The 27,720-nt window shown below is 40.8% G+C and overlaps 2 protein-coding genes across 2 annotated transcripts; one reads left to right on the top strand and one right to left on the bottom strand.

The window, feature by feature from the left end:
* Positions 1-1,789: 1,789 nt before the first annotated feature.
* On the top strand, positions 1,790-7,157 carry LOC131222707 (protein NUCLEAR FUSION DEFECTIVE 4-like). The gene is made up of 2 exons (XM_058217869.1): positions 1,790-2,849; positions 5,328-7,157. The coding sequence occupies exons 1-2, from the start codon at positions 2,349-2,351 to the stop codon at positions 6,567-6,569; spliced, it is 1,743 nt and encodes a 580-aa protein (XP_058073852.1). The 5' UTR covers positions 1,790-2,348; the 3' UTR covers positions 6,570-7,157.
* Positions 7,158-9,927: 2,770 nt separating this feature from the next.
* Positions 9,928-24,611, bottom strand: LOC131223991 (glutathione S-transferase U17-like). The gene is made up of 3 exons (XM_058219582.1): positions 24,493-24,611; positions 12,039-12,402; positions 9,928-10,378 (listed from the first exon to the last, which is right to left on the bottom strand). Exons 1-3 carry the CDS (start codon positions 24,609-24,611, stop codon positions 10,001-10,003), a joined length of 861 nt encoding a protein of 286 aa, XP_058075565.1. The 3' UTR covers positions 9,928-10,000.
* Between the last annotated feature and the right edge of the window lie 3,109 nt (positions 24,612-27,720).

Here is a 27,720-nt window from a genome sequence, read left to right as displayed (position 1 = left end):
TGATGTTGTTTTACCATCCAACCTATTAATAAGGTTATGTAGAAGTGGATGAAGTGAAAACATAGATATCATCTTGATTCGAAACTTCTCCAGCTCCCAATAAGTTTTTAATGGTGTACATTCAATCCCCACTTTGTGGTCCACTTAAGCGCTGGACCTGCATTATTTTTTATATGATATCTTAAAATGATCTGAGAAAACTGATGAACGGCGTGGATAAAATACTTACATCACATTGGGCCCCACAGAACCCCGCCCGGACGGATTACGCTATCCCAAGATCAGATTGTTTGAACAACCTGAGGTTCGTAGACACTTTTTCTTTGGAATAAGAAGGTAGGATGTTTTTCATTCTCAACCGTATGATAAATGTCCACTAATCCGATGGTCAGATAGTTAAATGAGCTTAATTTTTTTGTTCATGGTACATGAGCGCCGGTTACCATAATTTGGACGATTTAATTTAACTATATGTATGACATGTGTGCAATGTATAAGTTTTAGTGCATGCGTATCGTCCATCATGCTGCTAGAGTACCAAAGTTTCTCCCTTTCTCAGCAAGCTAAACTGTCTTCTTCAGACGCGGATTGCGTCCTACCCTGTCCTGGCCCGAATGAGGGCGGGCCTAGGCCCACCGTTATGTACATGTTTATCCACGCAGTTCATCCCTTTTCTGATGTCGTTTTAAGACATGAACGCAGATCCAACACTCAAATGGACCACACCACAGATGACTCCTGCATTTAATGTAAATGGCATTTAATCCAACAAGCTTATTATTTGGTATGGTACACTTAGCGTCAAATCTGCCTCAATTTTTTTGTTCATACCTTAAAATGATATGAGAAAAGGAATGGACGGCTTGGATATACAGATGCACCACGGTGGGCTGCACACACAACTGCCCATTCGGGGCTAGAGACGGGCGGGGTAGGACGCAATCCGCGTCCGTCTCCTCAAGTTTTTAATGGTCTACATTCATTCAACATTGTTTCCTGTGACGGTGGTCCAATTGACACTGGAATATACCTCATTTTTTGTCACATATTATAAAATGATATAGAAAAATCGATTTAAGGCATGAAACACATACATCATAGTGGGGCTACATAGCACCGACCACTAGCCATTGGCTGGTGGCAGGGGAGTAACCAATCCGTTTCCCCAAGCCACGCCCCAGCCGGATGAAATGGGATTGCGTACTGAGTTACTCAGTACGCCTTTATCGTACTGAGTAAACTACGTTGGGCCTAGTGTGAATGTATGTGGGTTATTCACGGTTTCCATCCGTTATTACCGATCATTTTAAAATATAAGTATGTCCAAAGCTCAAGTGGATCGCACCAAAGGAAACAGTGGGAATAATGATTCCACCGTTGAAACCTTGCTAGGGCCCTAAGTAATGTTTATTTGTCATCCAACATGTTTATAAGATCACAAAGACATGGATGACGGGAAAACACAAATATCAGCTTGATCCAAAACTTCTATGGGCCCCAATAAATTTTCAACGGTAGAATTTCAATTCACACTGTTTCCGTGGTGAGGTTCACTTGAGATTTGGATATATTTCATTTTTCGGCTCCATCCATACAATTATCTATTAAAATGGCTGGACAGAGTAGATGAAATATGTAAATCACGGTGGACCCTACAGAGTTTAATCAGTAGGCTTAGCGTACTGAGTTACTCAGTACGCAATCCGCTTCCTCTTCTTCCTCCATGGCGTCACTGTCAGCCGAGAACGCGGACTGGCGGATGCGGTCGGACGAAGGCGACTTGTCTGCAACCCCGGGCTACACGGCTCCTCTGTAACCCAAAGCTCGTGTTTGTGTTATATCCACTCCGTCCATCCGTTTCGTCAGCTCATTTTTGGACACAAACATCATATAAATCCAAAATCAAGGGGGGGCCACACGAGTGAAGATTGAACTTTCACCGATTCAAAATTAGTGGGGTTACAGAAGTTTCGAGTCAGGGTAATGTTGTGTTTGCCCTTTATCCAGGCGGGAATCACCTTATGAACGGGTTGGATGACATCTAACATCATGGTGAGCGTTAGGAAGGTTTCAACGGTGGGTTATTTCCATCACCACTGTTTCCCGTGGTCTGGCCCACTTGAGTTTTGGATGTCCCTCGTTTCATGGATCATGTCCCCTAATGAGCTGACGAGACGTATAGACGGACTGGATATGATACAAAAATCGTGGGTGGGCCCCAAGGAGCTTTGTATTACAGGACGCGTGTTAATCGCAAGACGCGTCCTCTCCCCTCTCTCTCAATCAAAACCTAGCGAAGGAGACGAAGAAAGGGGAAAGAAGCAGCAACAGCAGCCGCGCAGTACGGAATGAGGAGCTCACCGCAATCGGTGCTCTCGCAGTGGCGGAGGAGAGGCATCTGGATCATCAGCAGCAAATGGCTAGCCACCGTCGCGAGCATTTGGATTCAGTGCACTAGCGGGTCATCGTACTGCTTTGGCATCTACTCTTCCCTCCTCAAATCCAGCCAGGGCTACGACCAATCCACCCTCGACTCCGTCGCCTTTTTCAAAGACGTCGGCGCCAACGTCGGCCTCATCTCCGGCCTCCTCTACTCCGCTACCTCCTCCTCCTCCTGGACACGTGGCGGGCCCTGGGTCGTCCATCTGGCGGGGGCCATCCTATGCTTCTCTGGCTACTTCCCCATGTGGCTCTCCGTCACCGGCGCCATCCCCCGGCCGCCCGTCCCCGCCATGTGCGTGTTTATGCTCCTCGCAGCCCAAGCACAGACCTTTTTCAACACAGCCAATGTCGTCACCGCCGTTGAGAATTTCCCTGACCACAGGGGCACCGCCGTTGGGATCATGAAGGTGAATTCATTCCCATTTCATTTCCTTCTTTGAATTGTATGATCGGTTGTGGGCCCATGGTTCCGTGATCCGGATTGTCAATCTGTTGGCTCGTGCTCCCAAAATGATATGCCCTACCGGATGATCTTAATGCATCTGATTTGGTGGCTAGGATCTTCCAATCTGAAGAATTTGGTCCCTGTTTCCATTCATTTCTCTGATGCATGTTTGGATTCATGTATGATCTGCATTGGAATATCCGATCAACGATGGAATATTCGTGATCTTCTGATGGCATAAAATGATTCGACTTGCATCACAAAGTCTGCATTTGTGAAAAATTCAGCAAGGTGATTAGTTAAGACTCAGAAAAATTCAGAACTTATAGAAACGAGTTGGGAAATTTTATAAAAAGGGAGAAATTGATTTTGTTTTTTGGAGGTTAGTTTACTGAATAATGTGATCATTATATATGAATATTGAATTGATGAATTTCAATGATTTTTTTTATTATTATTATTATTATTATTTTTCTATTAGTGGGACAAACTCTTTAAAATAAAAAATAAAAAATCTCATGAGCATCTTGCTATTTTATTTTGCAAAAATTTAGTAGAATTTGGTAGCTATGTGAGTAATTATGGTGATGTACAGATTGGCTGAACAGCTGAGCCCTGGAACCTTTTACTTCTTGTAGCATCCTTTTCATAGTGGTTTCCGGGGTTGGAGCTCATAGCTCAAATGGTCTCAGATTCAAGGCCAGCTTACCTAACAGAAAAGGAAAATGTATTAGTAGTTACTGTTGGTTCTATCTGGGATGGAAGATATTTGGTATACTATATTAAAACTTTGTTGCATCCCGTAATCGAAAGAGGAAAGGACGGTTTTAGCAGTCAGAACAGGTGTAAATAGTGGATCTCTCAATTTATTTGCTACTGGCCAAATGTTGTGTGTTTTGGAATGATAATGCTTCTCGAATTCAATACATTTCTAGTTGATTGTTAGCCGTTGAAATCGTAGGATATGTAAAGGCTTTTTATTAGGATATTTACTTATTTTGTATCCTAAGCAAACTGTGGGTGCTCCACTTCATTGAAATGTTGTGTGTTTTGGAATGATAAGCTACTCTTATTTGAACGTTTTACCAAACCTGCTTATTTCAAATAAAAGCTTTTTATGGCTTTGAAAACATGATTTACCAAACGAGCTTATTTAAGACGAGCTAGAACAAAAAGAGCTTATTAGAGTAGCTTCTATTAGTTTAGAGTAGAGATACCAAACGAGCCCTAAGTGGGTGAAATCAGGATTTGAACCGTGGGTGCTCCACTTCGTTTTTAATTAAATTAGGACTCTATCCTCAAAAGTTCATTTTTTGTTTACTCATGTGAGGATATATTCAACTGATATTGTGGTTGTTCTTGCTAAGGAAGGAAATCCTTCCATGGTGTTTTGGAATTGGGCCAAATTTCCATCAGAGATTAGAGTCCCAACATGCATAGATAACTTGGATTGGTGAACTTAAGACTTGGCCTGGGCTGTTTTGCTAGTAGTTTTTATTTTGGCAAAAAGCAAGGTGTGGTAGCCTTGGTTCAGCTCTATTTGGTACAGAGTTTTGAGTTTCTAGTTGGCTGCATTTTGTATTTAGCAGTGCTTTGTGGCTTTGGATTGCGTATATAAGTTGCTGTGGGGCTATTCTTGTATAGCATAGTTACTTGCCTCTCTGGTAGTTGTATCATCCTTTTTCATCTATCAATTCAGGTGATGTGTTCCAACCTTTTGCTAAAATTAAAAAAAATAAGGAATAGGCCATTCGGCCCTTTATGTCTGGAATTCTATCCCTTAATTTACTATGGTTTTTGTTGCTTGCTCTAGGAAAAAAAAGGAAAAACAACACTTCAAATCTAATACTTGTTAGCATACATAGGATGCGTTGGATGTTCATTTAAAGTGAATTTCAGTAAATTAATACAATAAAGTGAAAATCAAAATCCCCAACTGCAGTTCCATGCATTTCAGGTTTGATGTGAAACAATCAAAATGGTAACCCCCACAATGAACGGGGTGGAGCTAGCCCCAAACAAGTCATTTCCTCATTATGCAATTCATTTCAGTTGAACATCCAAACAACTCCCTAGTCTTTCTGTTCATAAATAGTTACCTTTCCGATTTCTTCCTGGTATCAGTATTTTGTTTCCTTGCATAATTTGTTTAGATTTGTTGCTTGCACATCTAGATACCAATGGACTACTTGAAATTCCATGCATAAATAGACATTATACCTGCCAAAATTTCCGATCAGCATGTTGGACACCTATACAACTTGCACAACATCATCCAATAAAAGCTAGTTGAATTATATTTAACTAATGCATACGTTGCTTGTCATTTACAGTGCAACACAAATTTCCCAAACTCTTGCTAGTACCTTCTCTTGTGGTGTCTTGATTTTTGTTGGGCCTCGATTGGTCTTAACAGCTATCTTTACTTGTCTATGTTTAGGGCTTTCTCGGTCTAAGCGGAGCGATACTAATTCAAGTATATCAGACGATATTCAAGGATAACCCTAGTTCGTTTCTTCTGATGCTTGCGCTGCTGCCAACTCTCACCCCCCTCTTGCTAATGTGTTTTGTAAAAGTTCGCTCTACAAATGAAAGGCATGACAAGAAATACCTGAATGGTTTCTCAGTCATTGCACTGGTTGTTGCTTTTTACCTCACCATCATTATAATTTTGGAGAATGTCCTAGCATTGGGATCATCAATGCATATCCTTATATTGACAATACTTCTCGTTACACTCATCTTTCCTCTAAGCATTGCAATTAGAGCCCAATTGAGGAACTCCCGGATGCTACCACAAGCTTCAAATCTCGAAGCAAACCGTTTGATGGATGATCCTGACCCACTGGATGTCACAGAGCAGAGAACATATGGGAGAGTAGAAGCTGAGAAGCCGTACACAAGATACGATCATGCTGTGTATCACAAGACACCGAGCGATGCTGGTCAAGAGCCATCCGTGCATGACAGGAGGATTATGTCGAGGGGAGAAAACTACAATCTTTTGCAGAGCATGCGCACCATTGACTTCTGGTTACTGTTTTTAGCCATGGCATGTGGTATGGGGTCAGGGCTGGCCACAGTAAATAATATCAGTCAGATTGGCACATCTCTTGGTTACACAAGCATTGAGACCAGTACATTGGTCTCTTTGTGGAGTATATGGAATTTTCTGGGCCGCTTCGGTGCTGGTTACGTGTCTGACTACTTCCTCCACCTGAGAGGCTATGCAAGGCCATTGTTCATGGCCATTACGCTGGCGACCATGAGCGTTGGCCATGCAGTGATCGCTTCTGGCCTGCCGGGTGCTCTATATGCAGGTTCTATCTTAGTGGGTGTATGTTATGGCTCTCAATGGTCATTAATGCCCACCATCACTTCAGAGATATTCGGTGTAATGCATATGGGTACGATATTCAACACAATTGCCATCGCGAGCCCGTTTGGGTCTTATCTCCTCTCTGTGAAGTTGGTGGGGGGTATATACGACATGGAAGCATCATCATCATCATCATCTGATGAGAAGACGTGCACTGGTATGCACTGCTTCATGTTATCTTTTCTGATAATGGCATGTGTTACTCTTTGTGGGTTTCTCATTGCCTCATATTTGTTCTTTCGGACTAGAAGGTTTTATAAGCAGGTTATTTTTGAGAGACTACAACAATCTGCAGCGCAGTAACAAGGAAGTAGCTGCACTCAAAGATACAAGTAGCATATAGTTGGAAATGCACTTCTCTGTTGTTCCTTTTCCATCTCTGATCCATGAGAGGATATAGTGTTATCAATATTATCTTAGTTATGAAGCATTCAGTATCTGTACATGTAGTACATGTGCCAGAGATCCATATTGGGCCATGTGCCGCAATCTTAGCCACTGATTGGAGGGCTCTTCAGGATTACAAATAGGTGGTTAGGAAAATGTCCGACCCATTAGCATTAAATGGATAAAAGCGCTCTAATCAATCACTGGGATCTGATTGGTGGAATTTTTGGCATATGGTCAATACACGGCAGCACATCATAGATGAATGTTCTGGATCACATGCATAAGTGCCATGTTTGCTGAGATTGAGTGCTTGATAACTAATTTAGATGTCAGTGTTGGATGCATTCTCTTTGTTATATATTGTGGGTAGAATTCTTTATTTATTTTGGTTGTATATGACATTCACTTCAGCGCCTTCCCTACAACTGATAGAACATGTTCTATTGACACTGATTTTGTTTTTGGAACTGCATGTTTCATACGTATAATTTTGTTGGTATATGCTGCAGAAAAGCAATGTTGTTCACTTTGGTGTGATGTCAAAATAGACATTTGTAGTGCCTGTTCTCTTGATTTTGTTCCTTCTTTTTTTTCTTTTTTTTTCTTGGTGCCTTTTCTCTTGGCCTCTGCATCAGCGATGAGGGGGTCACTTGACGCCTTTGATCGCTTTGTTTCTTTCTTCTGCTTAATGAAACTGTTATCTTTAAAAAACTAAAAAACAAAAAAGGATGACCCTGCAGGCACAAGTGTTATACTTCATTTATTGTGCCAGAAATTGTACACATATATATTTAACTTAAGCTAGACTGTCAAAATCATGGGATCCACTTTAGATGGGTCATGAATAAAGATTAGGCTGAGCCAATGTCCTACCTGCTGGTTAGTAGACATCCAATGAACAGTTAATTCGAAAAATATTCTTCTCCTAAGCTAATGAACAACTGTCAATTTAATCAGGGGGAGGCTATGGTCATTTATTTAATATGATTTTGTGGTAAGCACCTATTTACGTTGGGTCCCACAATTGAAAACGTTCGACGAGATTCCAAGTGTACAATTTATGAGTATGTATCCATGCATGAACCATTACACTGCAGGAGTATCCAACTCCCCTATGTCAAATGACTAAAATTATGCATTGGTACGAGTGTTTTTGCCCATACATTCGACTACTGTGCATTTGTATTGCAGCACATCAACTATACAAACTGATAGAAATGACACTTTCTGATACAAATTGACACAAAAGATGCTTTCCGATACATTCCTGTCTTTAAACGTAACCAATATGAGGCGATATTGTTTTAACCTTCGCAATATTGTTGTAAAGAAAGACAGAACAACCACAGGTTTAAAACACAAAGCAAAGGATTGTGGAAGTCACCAGCATGGCCCAAAAAGACAAAAGCAAAAAGAAAGTAACCAAAAAAGCCACTAGGTTAATCATTCTTAGCATTCTAGTATTATTATAGATAATGACATTTATTAAGCAAAAACAATGGGTTACACATTCTTCTCTCTAGCTAATCCTAGTTCAATTGGAGGGAGGAGCCTTGAACTTGGCGTGAAGGATCTTCACAAACTCCACCAGCTTCTACATCTCTGTCATCACCTCCTTGACCAAACTGTCTGAGCAGAACTGCTCAGCCCAGCCCATCAAAAGCGGGAACCTCTCGCTGTTGAAAAGCTTTCATGCTTGTCACACATTCAGTTGCCTTGAGCCACCCCAAGTAGCACCCAAATGTGATACCTAGGTAAACACTGCTCTCCCTGCTGAAGAATCCCTTCCCTTTGCTGCATTTCTCAAAGGCCTCTTCCAACAGCTGCAAGCCCACACCGACAGCCTTGACTTCCCCTCCTTGTGCTCGCTTAATCCTAGGTGACAAAGGGAACCACTAAAACAAAAGAAAAATCATTGTCCCTCAAGAAATGGAGGGAAAGCATGTAATAATGCATAAGAACCAAATACCTTGTCATTGATGTATGTAGCCCAGAAGTGAGCGATGGCTCAATCATAGGGAACAGCTGAGTGGATCATCGGTTAAGCAGTCCAGGCATCGTTAATGTATTGGACGATGATCATGGACCCACAGATGGACTGGTGCTTATGAATGAGGACCGGGATCTTGGACACAGGGTTGGATTGGAGCTGCCCTTGGACTCAGACGTCTCTTCATGGAATTTATACTGAATCGATTTGAGTTTGAGGGCGATCCTGGGCCTTATCACATATGGGTTTTCCCATTCCCCCCAACATCACTACTGCTGCAAATGCACTCACAGGCACCTCTCACTATGATCGTTCTTCTATAAAGATGTAGAAGTGGAAAGGATCCATGTATAGAGATCCCTTCTTCTTCTTCTCCTTGGAGATGACATTTATACGTGAAATTTTATATTCACCACCTCAATTGGGTGACTTTGGTCTCATTGTATGAGTGCTTTCTACAATCTTGGTAATAGCAGTCCTTTAAAGGACGGAATTATCAATTTTTGGGATGAACATGTCATTTTCGTTTTTTTTTTTTTCTTATGATAGACTTGAGGCAAGAAGTGTATGATTCAACTCTCCGGTGTACCATGTTCACAGTCAATTCAATGGATATCTTTAGTACAAGTTTGTTAATTCCTCGTGCTCGCTGCCTGTCCGTTAGTTTTGCACACCATGGTCTAATTGATGAGTAGGTTGCAATGGCCGGGTGGCTCACCTGGCCCAACTTTGGACTGGGCTTGGAGCTTTTAGCTTCGCCATGGATCAGGCTTGTGAATTCAATTTTTTTGGCTGGGCTTGGGTTCAAGTCAACACCTGAATGGTTTCTCAGTCATTAGGCTGGTTTTTGGTTCTTACCTCATGATCATTATCAGTTGGGAGACTGTCCAACCATTGGTATCATCATATTTACAGCACAGAGTCTGCTGTTGGAGCATATGGGTTTTTCTGGGCCATTTCGGCCACTTTCGTTCCCTTGAGGGGTTAGCAAGGCCACTGTTCATAACCATTGCACACCTGACCTGATTTTAATGGGTCCAGGTTCCATTTTTTTGGGCCTGTTAAGAAATTGGGTAACGGGTCTCACCTTTCGGCGCATTAAAAATCAGGTCCAGTCAGGTTCAGGTTGGGTCCAGTTAGCTTTAATAGTTCAATCATATATATATCTGCAATCAGTTCTTGTAAATAAATAAATAATAAACAGGAGGATTGTGGAGACATGGCACAAAAGAAAAACGACCAAACAGCTCAAAAGGACTAACTACTCATTTTTAACACTAGTATTATTATTATAGATAATGATATTTTATTAAGCAAAGGCAACGCTTTCTACATTCTTCAAACTAATCCTAGTTCAATTGGAAAGAGCAGGAGCCTTGAAAGTGGCCTGAAGCAGCTTGGTTAACTCCACCAGCTTCTCTGGCTGTGGCATCACATCCTTAACGGAACTGTCTGAACAGAAGCGCGTGGCCCACCCTGTCAACTGCGGGAGCTTCTCGCTGTCGAGAAACTTGGTGCCTGTCATACTTTGGGTCGCCTTTAGCCACCCCAAGTAGCAACCCAGCGCAATGTCTAGGTAACCAATGCGTTCCCCACCAAAGAATCCCTTCCCTTCGCTGCATTTCTCAAAAGCTTCTTCCAACGACTGCAATCCAACCATTACCTCCTCTATCGCCGCTGCCTTTTCTTCCTCTCCTTGCGCTCCAGCGATCCCAGATAATGAAGGGAACCACTGAAACAAAACAGAAAAGCAAAAAACGGAATTAAAGTACAATTAAAAGATTAATTTACGTAGGGCTGCCTGTCCTTTGGGTTAGCGCAGGTGGGCCCAGCTAACATGAAACAGTTGAAACATTAGTTGGGTTAGAGGTTGTCACGGACAAATCCACTCCGTCAATCTATTTTTCCATCTCATTTTAGGACATGAGAAATGAGGCTAATCCAAAGATTCAGTAGGCCAAACAACTTGAAACAGCGTGGATTGAACCCTCACAGTTGAAACCACTTGGGGCCAGTGGAGTCTATGTTGATCTTTCGATTTGCCTCAATTTGAGCCATGTCCTAATATGAGCTGGCAAAACGGATGGACCAGGTAGATTTCGGACACGGATTTCCTGCGAAAGCCTTTTGCTGGAAGTTCCAGCGCTGGAAATATGGGTAAGGGCCACCGTGATGTTTGTGAGAAATCCACACCGTCCATACGTTTTTTGAGATCATTTTAGAATTTGGGGCCAAAAACGATCCGGATCCAATAATCAAGTGGGCCAAAAACATGAGAATTGAACGTCCACAGTTGAAATATTTGCGGCGCTACAGAAGTTTTTAATCAGGATAATATTTTTGTGTTCAGTTCATCTCAGTAGTAATGATATTATGAACGGTATGGATGACATGTAAACACCACTGTTTACCCGAGGGAGGCTTCAACGGTAGGAATTTCCCTACCCACCTTTTCAATTAGTGCGGCCCACTTTAGTCTTGGATTCTTCTCAATTTTGGTATCAAGTGCTAAAATGATCTCAAAAAACGGATGGACGAGGTAGATTTATCAAAAACATAACAGTGGGCCCCACGTAGGTTTCCAGCACAGAACTTCCTGCGAAAGACAGGAAATCCGCGTCCGTGCATTTCTCCCCAACATCGTGGTGAGCCCCATAATGGTCGGGGTTAGGGTGGCACAGCAAATTGACCCAATTGTCTTGGGCTGCGAGCTTGTACCGACACGTAATAACTCAAGAGCTCGAGCACACCTTCATGCAAGTGAGAAATCTACCCTATTCATCTCCTTTGCCATTTCATTTTAGTGCATGGCGAACTAATACGCGGATTCAAAGCTCAAGTAGACCATAGCACAAAATATAGTGGAGATCGAACGCCGGATATTGAGAACTTCTTGGTGGCACATGGATGTTTTAAATCAAGCTGATATTTGTGTTTTCCTTTCATTAAGGTATGTATGACCTAATCAACAGATTGGATAGCAAATAAACATTATAGTGGGCCCTAGTCAGTTTTTTTTTTTTTTTTTTTTGAACTGTAGGCATTCAATTGTCACTGTTTTTCTATTGTGGGGTCCACCTAAGATTTGAATTATTTTAAGGTAATGATTCTAATAGATGGATGATGTGGATCAAACACACAGATCATTGTGAGGACCGCAACATTGTTCATTATATGTATGAATCCGCATCCATGACGTTGATAAGAGAGGTAAAAATGCCTTTTGACAAGGCTGAAATTATTTAAGTTCAAACAAGACACTTTTACGTCTGTATTTTGAAAGGTTAGGTAGATTTTTTGAAAAAGTTTAAGATCAAGCTATTTTTAAACGATTGCCCAAAGAACATGCAGCCGTGAGTGTGCAATAATAATAATACATGGTAACAAGGTACCTTGTCATCGATGTAGGTTGCCCAAAAGCGGGCGATGGCCCGATCGTAAGGATCAGTGGGGAGGATTGTGGGTCCGGCGGTCCAGACTTCGTCGATGTATTGGACCATGATCATGGATTCGCAGATGGGCTTATCCTTGTGGATGAGAACTGGGATCTTTTTGTAGAAAGGGTTGGATTGGAGGAGAAGCTGGCTCTTGTACCCGGATGTGTCATCGAGGAATTCATATGGGATGGATTTGAGATTGAGAGCGATCCTGCACCTCATCAGAAATGGGCTGGGCCACGCCCCCCACAGCTTTACTTCCCTCATTCGTTTTGCTACAAATTCACACTCACAAACGCTTCCCAGTGAGCTCTTCCCCCTTTTTATAAAATGGGGTACTGGTGTACGGGATCCATGTATTATATAGTTTTTTTTTTTTTTTTCTACGGCACAGTAAAGAAAAGCATAATGGTAATTATCACCTGTTTGAATATAGTGAGGCAAAATCAGAAATCAGGCCCCCCAAGTGTGTTGTCACTGTCAACCGATTCACACATGGATATGTTCTAACTCGGTAAGTGGTCCATCGTACCGGACTTTGCACGTGGCTCATGCATCAAGTGGGCCCGACCTTTGATGTGGATCGTCTATCAAGTAGGCCCACCAAAAGAGTCACATGCGTCGATGCTGTTCAATGTTGGAAATATCCAACTAGGGGAAAACCTCGTAATCTTTGTACAGTAGATAGTCCTGCTCTACTCAAACAGATTCATATCAGAACATAGCACCTTTACCATATTTTACCTTGGTAGAGGGCAATCCAAACACACTTCAGGTGATATTTACCCCCTCTATTGGGTGGTTTTTATATGTCAGTGACATGTACACAAACACAATAGTCTTCAATGGGGTTGAACTAGCAATCTTTAAGGTGGAAATGTAATTTTCAAATGACTTGGTCCGAGGATTGCCTGCGAAAGCGCCTTTGGGAGTTAACTCCCTGCAACATTAGTTAGGGCCACTGTGATGATTTTGAGAAATCCAACCCATTCATTCGTTTTCCGAATCATGTTAAGAATGGGCCAAAAAATATGGTAGATAGAAAAATCAAATAGGTCACGTTTTGGATCAGGATAATATTTTTGTGTTTTCAACTATGGGAATTTTCTTGGCCACTTTTTCTATCGTATGACGCTTGAGTTATAGATCCACTTCATTTCCTACCCATATGTCATGAACATTACAATAGACCCCAGCCCACTAATCTTTCCTTCTCATGAAGTTCCTGAGTCAACCCATTTTAGCCAGCTTCTACTTTGGAGGGCACTTTTCATGTTTTGGTTGTTTTCTTTTTATTTTTTAATTTTTAACCTCCGCTCCAACAAATCTCCACGTGTAGCAATTGAATTTGAATCTTATCCTTATCCAAACAATGCATGGTGCATACGATGAGCATCGCTTGCCTTGTATGGTACAACGGCCCATATCTTATCGTAATTCGTTGGGAAGAATGAGAACAAACTTCTACGATCCGGGCCCAAGTGCACTGTACCACAGAGAACAGTGTGCCTCGGGGAGTTTTCAACGGTGAGTGTTCCATCCCATCTTTTTTATGTAGTATGGTCCACTTGAGCTTTGAATCTGCATGATTTTTAGGATCATACTTTAAAATGAGCTAGCAAAATGGATTAATGGTGTGGATAAAACACAGTGGGCCCCACAAAGCCTTTGCGCGTGCAACAGACAATCCGCTTTCGGTTTGTTAATTCCACGAGCTTGCAGGCCGCCCATTAATTTTGTACAGTTTGGACCACTTAAATGAGTGGACGGCCAGTCTTGATGAATTTCACCGACACCATCTGGTCACCGTACATGGTTGTTGCAACGTCTGCCATCACGGCATGTGCGCCGCGTCGCATGTGGAGTAGTTAGGCTATTTGTAATAAAGGGTCCGTTTTGCCTCTGTGGAGACTTCGAAACCAGCTTGTCATCTTCGACTGGGCTACATGATGAGTGATCTGATGATCTGAGCTGCCCATGATGTGGACCTTAAACTGTTCAGGCCTGCCTAAGAAATTTAGGTTGGACGGATGATAGTTAGAACAACGAAAACACATTTTTCAATGGCTCACATTCAACTTAAAAAATCAAAGATTGGGATTATGGCTACTAATAAGTGATTATAAGAAGATATCTTAAGGAGAATGAGTTCTGTCAGCACAACTTTCAGTCAGTGGCCAATCAGTGGGACCGACCACGGGTCACATGGCTTATATCATCATACACATGTTTGAATTTCATAAGCATCAAATATATATCCACAGTATATTCTTTCACTGAAGCTGTTTTTTATAATGTGAGTCGCCCACATTATAAAAAAAAGTGGCGATAAAACTTTTACTATTAAAAGGTTTTTTCTTCCTAGCTAAGACCTGTAACATTGTTTATTTGCCATCTAACTCTATTTATAAGGTCACACAAACAGGAATCAAGGAAAAACACAAATATTAGCTTCTGGGGCTCTAAAAGGTTTTTAATGGTGGGTGTTTAATTTCCGTTGTTTCTCAGTGTGGTTCATTTGAGCTTTAGATCTGCCTCACTTAATGAGTTAATGCCCTAAAATTATTTAGCATAATGGATGGACAGCATGGATAAGCCATGCACATCATAGTAGTCCCCACAAGAAATTCCTATCCTCTTTGATTTTAATATTCAAAAAGTAAAACATTTAGAATAGTGCTAGAATTACATTCGTAAATAATTATTACATATTTAAGAGTATTTATTAAAGTTGTACACAAGTATAGCTTGGCACAACTCGTCTTGGCTCAGCTAGTAGCTAACCCTAGCTTGAATTCCGCTCAACTCAGTCTTTGAGCTTGACTGGCCAGCCCAGCTCAGTTCAGTTAACAAGTTTGAGCATGTGTGATATTTTCTCCAATACGTAAAGTGTATTTTCAATTTCTCACATAATGCAAAACAGTAACAATAATTTATAGGTATCTCATCAAACACTCAATGGGCAGCATCAAAATCAAGATTTGATGGTAGTTTTATGACATAAAAGTTTTTTTTTTTTTCCCCTAGTGATTTACATCAAAATCAAAATTTGATGGTAATTTTATGAGGTAAAGTTTTTTTTTTTCTAGTGATTTATTTCGTATCAATTCCTTCCTTGCTATCAGTTGATCCTGTGGAGAATGTATGCGCCCGAAACAACACTTCATTGAGTCATTTTATCAAACACTCAACTAGCAGCATCAATAACAAAATAACTGAGTTACTGAGCCAATTTGATTCGAGCCGATTCGAGTTGAGGTTTTATTTGAGTTGAGTTGGGCTCGGGCAAGCTCGAACTCATCTTGAAATTTTTTCAAGCTCCAAAATTCAGCTCAACTCAATCCAAATCCAATTTCGAGCCAAGGCCAGACGAGCGAGCTAACCTTGCTAGCTCGACTCGTGTACAACTTTGGTATGTACTTGGTGAATTTAAAACAAAACACCTTCTAATATATTTAAATGCGGATCCCTTATTTTCCAAATCACTAATCAAATGATTGGCTTATCAATATCAAGTGATTTGAGAGCCATAGACAACCAAAAGTAGACATTACATGATTGACAAACCACTTCAATTCCTAGACCTTTCTAGTTATTGAATACCTACCATTCATCTCCCAAACCATTAATGGGATGGTTGGGCTCATCTAATCAAAGTGATTTAAAAGGGATGAGCTATCAAAAGCAGGCCCACAAGATGGACTGTCTGTATTGATGGTCATAGACTTTTTCTACCGTAACAAATATGAATTATCCGATTACAGCGGAAGAGAATTGGGTCCCAGCTGGTCCGGATTGAGAAGAGGGATACGCTGCCGACTACCAGCTTTTACTACCTGAGCTGGTTGCGAAATGTAATATATATATATATATATATATATATATATATTCACATTGCCCATTCAAAGAAATGCAACATGGATGCTCCACAAGAGAAGAAAGAGAGGATAATAGAATACACGTCTCATATGAAAACTATAAATGAATGGCCCGGTTAAAGCAAAAAACTGATAGTTCAACTCATAGTTGGACCAATTGGCCAATTCTAGAAAATATCGCAACTCATCATCTAATTATTTAGATCCACATACAGTTGTTTGGTCTGAATTTGTCTTAACCGTCCAAAAATGGGTGACTGATTAGATAGTTGTGAACTTATAATCAGTGAAACTTTTAGACCATGGCTCACCCAAGAAGTGGTCTGCTCAGTGGACAGTCCAGACCCATCACTAAACTTCAATGACTTTGGGTTTGTAGAGTATTTTAGTCCATTCATATAAGTCTCAAATCGGATCCTTGCTCTTGCACGGGTGGTAGACTCTTAGGAGTTTCAACACCCGGTAAAGGGTTCGAGTATCCGTAGGTGGTGAAAGCCCACTATGGCCTGAGTGTGTGGGGTGTTATATATATATATCAAAAGTAGGCTTAGTCTATTACTTTGACCACTCACAAAATTCTCTATCATTGGGGTTAAGTGGGGAAAGTGATGTAATCCAGACCATCATCTAGCAGGCCTGCATAGATTAACCTTATCAGTTTGAACTCATTGCCGGGACGTGGTTAAGTTGCTTTGTTTCTAAGTTGTTAATGGGTAAGCCATTGACTAATGGTTAAGATCCAAGACTCAAGTGGGCCACAACATAGGAGGCTGTGATGATTGAACCTAACCGTTGAAACCTTCGTCACGTTATTCATTGTGTCACTCAGGCGCATGACCCGGGACATTCATCAGGGCAAACATATGGACCCAAAGCTCCGACTGGTTATGCGGTCCACACAGTAAAGACGGGCAAAGGTCATTACTCAACATGCATGTTTGGCCCACCTCAATACTAGACCATACTCAAATTTTATGCTAGGACATGTAAATTTTGGTCCCGCCAGACGAATGAACCAAAACACCTAGTACCTGTGCCATGTCATTACGTGTCACTCACATGGTGTTTCTCATTGGCATGGATTAGGTGCAGCCCCAGCCTCACCAAAGGCCACGCGGCCCTTACCATGGGCCCACTCTGATGTATGTAATCTATATCCTGTCATTTATCTATTTTGCTAAATCATTTTAACGCAAGAGCCAAAAAATGAAGCTAAGTGGACCATACTATTTGAGGGAATAGTGGTGATTGGATGTCCTGTTGTTAAAAATTTCATACATCCCACTGTAAATGTTTTGTTACTATTTATTTGTCATCCAACTTTTTTTTCTTTTCCTTTTTTTTGGCACACACAGTCTTCCACACGTCACTAGGAATTTCCTATGAGTGTTTGAACCCTTGACCTAATGTTAAAACTGGGCAAGAGTACAGACCCAATCAGTTGATAAGGTTACGGAAACCCTTGGAAAAAAACAAATATCAGCTTGATGAAAAACTCTTACGGTCCATTGAACATTGTTAATGGTGATCCACCTGACTCGTACCTTGAAATGATGGGCTGAGTGGAATACATCCATCAAGGTGGGCCCCACAGTAAGGACGTCACCGTACGTCTTGGATTAGGCCGGCACCATATCTAATCGGTTCCCATTTCTCACTGGGAAGGCTTTTAGCTTGACCCACGAGCTTGTGCCATGTGTATGGCATGGTTACGACACAACCGTAGATGTATTCCGATGACAAGTGTTCCACCTTCGTTTTATCACGTGGTGGTCCTGATCCGTGATTATATCACCAGTTATGTCACCGAAAAAGATGGGTAATGCAGAGAGCAGATTCAGTGAGGACTGAGGCCAGAGAATCACGTACTTGAGTGAGCCCGTGACCTGGGGTCCACCTTGATGTATTTGTTTTATATCCACACCGTCGCTCTATTTCCGAACTTATTTTAGGTTATGAGCCCAAAATAAAGCAGATCCAAATATCAGGTGGACCACACCACAGAAAACATCGGTGATCAAATGCCTGCCTTTAAATATTTTTGTGGGCATAAAAGCTTTGAGTCTAACTGATATTTTTTTTCTCTCCACCTAAGTTTTTGTGACGTTATCAAATGTCATGCTGGATGACAAATAAACATTACGATAAGCCTGGGAAATTTTTAATGGTGGGCGTTAAATCACCACTGTTTCCTGTGGTGTGGTCCACATAAGATTTGGATCTGCTTTATTTTTGAATTATAACCTTAAAAATGGTGGAAAATGGATGAACGGCGTGGATATGAAACACAAACATGGAGGTGGTCCCACGGTCACTGCCTCACCCAAGTTGGTGTTTACTGTCATCCCGATTCCGCTCTCGGTCAGGTACCGCAGCAATGTATTAGCTTCGAGAGTATCATGTGATCTTAGCAAATGCGTCACGCGAGTTTACGATGGGATATCCTGGCGCCCCGCACAAGGTCTTTCTTTCTCTCCTCTTTTCTCTCCTTCTTTCTTTCTTGATTTTCCTCGTCTTCTTCTTTCTCTCCTCCTTTCTCTTCCTCTTTCTCCCGATTTCCCTCCCCTCTTTTTCCTACCAAGAGTTTCATACTCGGCTTGACTCAGCCCAGTCCAAATAGATCGGACAAACTCAACTCGATCCAACTCGGTTCGGGTCAGGCCAACAAGAATTCGGATCAAATTGAGTCAGCCCTACTGGACTCGGTTACGGATCGGATTGAGTTCGGGTTAGGTTTTTAGAAAATTTGGATCGAGTAAAGTTGGACTCAATCTGGTCCGACTCAACTTGATGCCCACCACTAGTACCCACACCATGAGAAAACAGTAATAATTGAATGTCCACCATTAAAAACCTCCTAAGGCCCATTATAATATTTATTTGACATCCAACCTATTGATTAAGTATACAAAACCAAGATGAAGGGAAAAACAAATATCAGCTTGACTAGAACTTTTGTAGTCCCATTAAGTTTTTAATGGTAGTCATTCAATTAACACCATGTGATCTGCTTGTGATTTGGATCTATCTCATTTTTCAGCCTGCACAATAAAATAATTAAAAAATTGAATGTACAGTATGAATGAAACACTTATACCATGACAGGCTGGCAAATATTTTTTGGGTTTATGGAAGGTGGATTAGGTGAGACCCCGGCCTCATCCAAGGCATTACAGCCCTTTCCATGGGCTTACCATATGCCACCTTGATGTATGTATTATGTATTCACGTTGTCCATCGGTTTCTCCATGTCATTTCATTTTAGGTCATTATCCTAACAATGAAGTAGATCCAATGTGGACCAAACCATGAGAAACAGTGGTTATTAGCCATCCTACCATCAAAAACTTCTCATGGTGCACCTTAATGTTTCTGTAGTGTTTATTTACAATATAATCTGTTGATAAGGTCAAATAAGCCGGGATGGAGGAAGAAAACAAATATTAGCCCCATCCAAAACTCATATGGCCCATTAATGGTCGATCAACATTGTTTCCTATGGAATGGACCACCTGATAATTGGATTTGTTTCCTTTTTCAGATAATGTTGTAAAATAATCTGAAAAAAAAAAAAATGGATGAACAACATGGATATATAATACAAACATCAAGGTGGGCCCCACGATAACTCCACGGTGAGGGCCACATGTATTAGGTGAGGCCGGGGTCTCTCACCTAATCCGCTCTTCTGTTTATGACCAATCTAAGGTGGTCCGATATATTGGATGGTCTAATTTGATATTTATGTGCAGGAGAGCAATTTTTTAGTGAATACAGAGGAGAGGAGCCATCACCGGCCACTATATTATCTGATAACCTTCGAAAACATTGACTTAGAAATTATACTTTTACCCTTTAAAACCCCGAGTAAACTGACTTAGGCCTGTTCTGGCAGAAGCTCATTATCTTTCCCTAGAGATCAAGAAAACAACGAGTCGCAATTTCCAGAATATAATAGTTGAGGGCAGCTCTCTGTACGGTCAATTTCAACTCATTTGCAATCAATGTCAGCTTATCCAAATCTCAGGTGGACCACACCACAATATTAACTTAAAAAATAGTAAAAATATTAATGATTTAATATTTAGATTTAGTTAATAATTTACAATAATATTTTTATTTTTAGCAACAATTTTCCATCCGTAAGAAAAAAAAAAACTCCAAATTTTAAAATTTCTGAGAAATTTCTGGGGCCAAGAAACTGCCGAGGAAGAGATCTCTCATTTTACCATTATGTCTACAATAATGAAATGCTGAGTGGTGATTGAACGCCCATCATTAAAAACTTCCTACGGCCCACCATAATGTTTATTTGCCACCGAACCAGTTGATAAAGTCACACGGACATGGATGAATGGAAAAACCAAATGCCAACTTGATTCAAAGCTTTTGTGGCCCACAATTTTTAATGGTTAATAACCACTGTTTCCTGTAGTGTGGGCCAGCTGAGATTTGGATCTGCTTCATTTTTTTGTCTTGTGCCCTAAAGTGATCTATAAAAACGGATAGATGGCATGGATATACTACACATACGTAAAGGTAGGCCACACCATGTTGGGTGAGGCCAGGCCCGTACCAAATCCACTCCTTTGATGATATAGATCCAAAGACTACGTGGGGATGAAACACATGTAGGTATGTCTCACATGTGCGGACAGACCGACAAGGTCTCTGCTTGTGTATTGCAGAACATAGCCCCCACATCAGTATCGGGTATATATGGCAAAACTATGTGAGCCCCACCATGATGTAAGTGTTTTATACATGCCAATCTGTTAATTTTGTCAGATCATTTTAGGGCATAAGCCTAGGGTTGTCAATCGGCCAGGCATGGTGTAGGTCTTGGCCTGGATTTGAACTGCTTTGGACCGGGCTGTTGAACTGGGCCTATTCAAAATTCAGATTTTGACGCCTAAGCCCAGACCATTGACACTCCTACGGAAGCCCAACAAAGAAGCATATCCAAGATCGGTCCTTTAATTCTGCAATTAAGTCTCACAGGTGAATGTTTTCATTTCAAAGACATCTCCTATATTTCAAAGAAGAATTGTTGCAACAGACCTACCAACATGGAAACATCAACATGCCATCTAACGTGTTCAGAATGGCCATTCCAAGAAGAAGATAGGACACCATGAAAATAAGACCCGTTCAGTATGTAATCGCAAGAATTGGACCTGTAAGGGATGAGAGGTAGCTGCTAGGAGTACCATTTGGGTTGGGTCAAACTGAAACTAATTGGCCCAACCTCAACTTTGGCTTGTCTTGGGTTGAGGGGTAAGTTGAAAATCCTCAACTGGACCAGGTTGGGTTGGATTTAGGTTGAGTATTCACGGAAACGGCCATCTATTGTGTGTGTGTGTGTGAAATTGTACATGAAAGGCCTATGGGCTATGTGGGGATTGGAACTAAATAAAATTTATACTATTTTAAACATAATTATTTATTTAACTAATTTTCAATTAAAGCTAAACAAAATAATTAAGCATAAGGCTTTCAAGCTACTAGAAGGTTCGGTCATATAAACTATAAAAAATGTGGCAATTAAGCAACTAATTTATAAACATGATAGTGTACATCTGTGTGTGGGATGTGCTACCTAACAATTGCTAGCATTCATCTAATCATACATATATATATAATTAAACATTCAATTATATAATCATAATTAAACAAGTGCTCAAATAACAATCTTACATGCAGGCATGTGTAGTATTTCAGTTTCCCTACTACACTCCTGACGGACGCACTTAACCTATAATTGTATTGGATTTCATTATTGAAAGTTTTAAATCAAGTTCTCATCTAGCTTTTATAATCATACACAAGGATTGATTTTCTTGAAGACTTACATGGTTTTATACTGGCTCGCCACGAACCTCTGTATAGTTCAATGACCTACGTTTACTCTCGCCAGAAACTCCCTAAAAAATAACATGTATACACTCATGTCCGATGGCCTACACAATGATTTTGATTTAAGTCCTACATAAGAACCAATGTCCTATACAAGAACTTAATCAAGTTTGGCAATTCAAACTCTACACTCAACTCTTCATAAGGAAGGAGTGTACATGGACTCTTACAAATGATAACTTACTTGTCGGATTGAGCCCCTTTTGTAATGTCTTCTCAGATTGCTTGATCGATGTTATCATATGCTTCGATAAGCTCACTTAGATTCTCCGATCATGATGTTGATGCATCATCACTGCTTCGGCTCCAGAATCAAACACATTATATGTAATGCTTATTTCAGTGACCAAGGTATTGTGTGTGTTTTATATCCATGCGGTCGCTTTATTTCCGAACTTATTTTAGGTTATGAGCCCAAAATAAAGCAGATCTAAATATTAGGTGGACCACACCACAGGAAAAATTTTGTGGGCCACAAAAGTTTTGGGTCTCGCTGATATTTGTTTTCCCTCCACCTAAGTTTTTGTGACGTTATCAAATGTTATGCTGATTGACAAATAAATATTACGGTAAGCCTAGGAAGTTTTTAATGTGGACGTTAAATCACCCCTATTTGCTGCCGTGTAGTTCACCTAAGATTTGGATCTGCTTTATTCTTTTTTTTTTACTCATGACCTAAAATAATGTGCAGACTGGATGGACGGCATGGATACGAAATACAAGCATCGAGGTGGTCCCACGGTCACTGCCTCGCCCAAGTCGGTGTTCACCGTCATCCCGATTCCGCTCTCGGTCGGGTACCGCAGCAGAGCATTACCGTCTAGGAGTATCATGTGCTCGTAACAAACGCGTCGCACGTGTCACATATCACAAGCGTGCAGTATCCAACACGTTTGCAGGAGGTTTCTGACTAATGTTATTTTGTGTTTATGCGACGCGGTTTGGCCAGTGACGCTGCCACTGAACAGGTGGCTAGTGGTCGGTTCTCAGTGGGCCCCACCATAATGTATGTGTTTTATCCATGCCGTCCATTCATTTTTACGTATAATTTTAGGACTTGATATAAAAAATGAGGTAGATCTAAATCTCAGGTGGACCACACCATGGGAAAACAGTAATAATTGAATGTTCACCATTAAAAACCCCCGAAGGCCTGTATAATATTTATTTGACATCCAACCTATTGATTAAGTATACAATGAAAGAGAAAAACAAATATCAACTTGATCCAAAACTTTTGTAGCTCCAAGAAGCTTTTAATGTTGGTCATTTAATTAACCTTGTATGATCTGCTTGATAATTGGATCTATCTTATTTTTAAGCTCCCACAATATAATAATCTAAAATAATAATTGTACAATATGAATGAAACACATATTATGATGGCCAAGAAGCACTAACCACTAAGCAATTGGCCAGTGTCAGGGTTCATGGAGAGCCGATTAGGTGAGACCCCGCCTCATCCAAAGCCATGCAGCCCTTTCCGTGGGTTTACCATAGGGCCACCTAAATGCATGTATTATGCATCCACGTTGTCTATCCGTTTCTCAATATCATTTCATTTTAGGTCATTATCCCAGCAATGAAGTAGATCCAATTAACAGGTGGACTATACCATCAGAAACAGTGATTATTGGCCATCCCACCATTCAATCTGTTTATAATGTCGAATAAGCCTGAATGAAGGAAGAAAGCAAATATCAGCCTTATTCAAAACTTATGTGGCCCCTTAATAGTCAATCAACACTGTAAGGGCCCACGATATATAATACATATATCAAGGTGGGCCCCATAACCCCATGTTAAGGACCACACGTATTAGGTGAGGCCCAGGTCTCACCTAATCTGCTCTCGTGTTTACCACAAATCTAAGTTGGGTCCCATATATTGGATGGTCTGATTTGATTTTTATGTGCTACGAGTGCAATTTTTGAGTGAATACAGACTAGCCATCACAACTATATTACGTGATAACCGTCAAAAACATTGAACTTACAAAAATACTTCTACCCTTTAAAAAACCGAGTAAACTGACCTGGGCCTATTCTAGCAGAAGCTCATGATCTTTCCATGGAGCTCAAGACAGCAACGAGTTTCAATTTCCAGCATTTAATAGTTGAGGGCAGCGCTCTGTATGGTCAATTTCAACTCATTTGCAATCAATGTCGGCTTATCCAAATCTCGGGTGGACCATACCGCATTATTAACTCAAAAAATAGTAAAAATATTAATGACTTAACATTTAGATTTAGTTAATAATTTACAATAATATTTTTATTTTTAGCAATATTTTTCCATCTGTTAGAAAAAACTCAAAATTTTAAAATTTCTAGAAATTTCTTGGCCCAAGAAACTGCCAAGGAAGAGACTTGTCATTTTACCATTATGTCTACAGTAATGAAATGATGAGTGGTGATTGAACGCCCATCATTAAAAACTTCCTATGGCCCACCACAATGTTTATTTGCCACCTAGGTCTCATTTTTTGAGCTTTGGGTCTGCTTTAATTTTTGATTCATTCCCTAAAATTATCTCACAAAATGGATTAACGGTGTGGATATAACACATTATGGTGGGCCCACAGAACATGGGGAGGTAGGTGGTGTGTGGCACACCACGCAAGCCTAGCTCCCGCAGTTACCTCGTACAGGGACCATAGTTCTTGTTTGATGAAAACAACCGATATTCCTATGGCAGCCTGTCTGTTCAGCAGGCACCAACTGGATAGAGCCATTATGGAAAAGACAATTTTATCCTTGATTGACTACATATATTACTATATTTTTTCGGGACTACTATTCCTTTGTAAGTCATGTTGTGTTGTGTAGCACGTAATTTGTTTGGGTGAGAGAAATTCGGCATATCTTGTTTGCTTGAGTCATCGGAAATGATGTGGACCAATGAGATCCAATGGCATTGGAATTTCACGTGCCTTCAACACAGGCAATCTACACTCAATTATAATTTATAAGTAACTTATATATTAATCGGATTCAGGTTGGGCCGGGCAACGTAACCTAAACCTGAGCCCGATTCAAGTTTTATTGGGTTGGTGTTTGTATAGCCCAGGGCCTAAGACTGGACCCGATACATCCTGCTCAAGCCCAACCCAATGTTGGATCAGTAACGGGTCGGTCAGGTTGAACCCGCCCGACTTTCAGTCCTAGTTTCAGTGGTTAATCCATGAACCTCATTGCGTGAGGGGTCGACACGGATTGCATACTGGATTGCATATTGATACTGTAAGTCTGAACAATGATTTGTGGGCCCATCATGATATATGTATTTTATGGACTCTCTCCATCCATTTTTCTAGTTGTGTGATCCCAAAATGAGGCAGATCCAAATCTCTCTTGGACCACACCACAAGCAACAGTGGTGATTGAACGCCCATGGTTAAAAACTTATCGGAGCCAAAAGTTTTGCATCAAGCTGATATTTGTGTTTTCCTTCATCCAAGTCAGCTAACGAATATGTTAGATGTCAAATACACATTATAGTTAGCCGTAGGAAGTTTTTTTTTTTTAATGATGGGTGTTAAATCACCACTGTCTTCTTGTGGTGTGGTTCACTTGAGATTTGGATATGTCTCATTTTTGGGCTCATGTCCTAAAATAATGATCCAAAATGATGGATGGTGCGGATAAGACATACATTTTGAATTGTATGCCATGCATATCATTTCCTGCTTATCAAGGGTTACACACTGCATCATGTAACTCCCTATGCCCTGCATCGGTTTTTCATATTTTAGAAGATGGCCGGGCGACAAGGGTTTTGTAAGAAAATCAATTAATTTTTACATCATGGCAAAAATAATTAAGATATTTCAATGCTTAAGTGGTAATATGAGCAAGAAAGATCGAAGATTAAATGCCATTCATTGAAATATTAGTAAGGCCTCAGCTTGTTTGTGAAAAATCCACCCCAGCCATCTATTTCTCTACTTCAATTTTGGGTAGATCTAAAGCTCAAGTGAGCCACGCAACAGGAGCCAGTGGGAAAATATGCTCACTATTGAAATATCTTGGGCCATCATATGCCCACTTTAAAATCGGAATATACCTTACTCTTGGAGCCACGCTTTTAAATGAGCTGGCAAAACAGATGAACGGAAAAGATTTCTCATGAATACCAACGTGGGCTGATACAAGCAGTGGTGAGGGTTGCACGAAAACAATGCTCACAGTAGATGTTTGACATTTAAGTGTGGGGAGAGGGTTGCCTGACAGTAGGTGTAGCTCACCGTAATGTTTGAGACAAATCCACAGGTCCATCTATTTTCCCGCTCATTTTAGGACAGCCCAAAAATTGAAGCAGATACAAATCTCAAGTGGGCCACATGGCAAAGAAAGATTGAGGATTAAACGCCCATAATTCAAACGTTGGTAGGACCACAGATTATTTCTGACAAATCCACTGGTCCATCTATTTTTCGAGCTCAATTTATGGCATTGGGTAGAAAATGAGTCAATTCTTAGCTCAAAATTTTGAAGCCCAAATGAACCACATGACAGTAAAAACTGAGAATGAATAACCACAATTAAAATATATTGGGCTCATTGTGGGGCCTATTCTGACCTTTGGATCTGCCTCATTTTTAGGTGCCATGCCATTAAATGAGCTGAAAAAACAGATGTACAGAGTGGATTTCTCATAAAGGCTAAAGTGGGCCCAACGTACCGTTGTAGTGAGGGTTGTACGGAAATTAAATTAAAAGATATCGAGAAATTTTCGACTGTACCCCCACCTTTTACCCACCGTCTTTAGCAAACGCTCCCAAACTTTACTTTGGCGAGCTAAATCATTCTATGCGGACGTACTATTTTCAGACGAAAATACTCTCGCATTCAGCACGGCTGCACTGTCCATTTTGTAGACCTACGGCTACGGATCCGTAGCCATACCTACTGCACGCAGTATACTCTGTACACCTACTCTACCAATGTCTATGGTTATAATTCGTAGCCATAGGTCTACAACATGGACGGTGCAACCATGCAGAATGCAAGGCTATTTTCGTTTGAAAATAATGTGTCCGTACCGAATCGTTTAGTTTGGAAAAGTAAAGTTTAGGAGCGCTTGGAAAAGACGGTGGGTAAAAGGTAGGGCTTACAGTCGGCAATTACTCAAAAGATATCAGTAGGGTTGTTGGACATTTATGTCGGGCGGAGTTGTTGGACCGTAGGTGGAGCCAGAATTATGTTTGTGATAAATCCATTCCGTCCATCAGATTTGTCATCTTATTCTGGAGATAGGCACAAAAAATGCGGCAGATACAAGTCATAAGTGGACCACACGAACAAGAAAGACTGGAGATTGAACACTGACCGTTGAACCATTACTCGTGCCACAGATTGTTTGTGGCAAATCTACTATGTTCACCTGTTAAAACAACTCATTTTAGAGTCTGGACGAAAAATGAGTCCGTTTTGAAGCTTAAGCGGGCCACACGACAGGAAAAAGTGAGAAAGAATGCCTGCCGTTGAAATATCATGGGCCATCGTGGCAACTAGTTTGAGTTATAAATCTACTCATTTTTGGGATCGTAATCTTAAATGAACTGGAAAGACAGATGAACGGAGTGGATTTCACACAAACATGAAAGTGCGCTCGACGTATGGTCAGCGGTAAATCGACGGCAGTTTTGTCAATACAAAAACTCCAGAAGCTGATCCATACATATAACTAACAGCAGGCAGTGTAGTGTATAACCGTTGAAACTTTGGGCGGGTTTTAAGAAATATTTTCAAGGGCGGATGTTTTCGATCCATAGCCAAAAAGGCAAGCGGCCATATGGAAAAATCCCCAAAAAAAATAAAATCATAAGGATTCTCTAGACA

Source organism: Magnolia sinica, chromosome 13 (assembly GCF_029962835.1).
Source record: "Magnolia sinica isolate HGM2019 chromosome 13, MsV1, whole genome shotgun sequence".
Taxonomy (NCBI): Eukaryota; Viridiplantae; Streptophyta; class Magnoliopsida; order Magnoliales; family Magnoliaceae; genus Magnolia; species Magnolia sinica.
The sequence above is the reverse complement of the archived record's forward strand: the minus strand, read 5'-3'. Positions and strand labels throughout refer to the sequence as shown.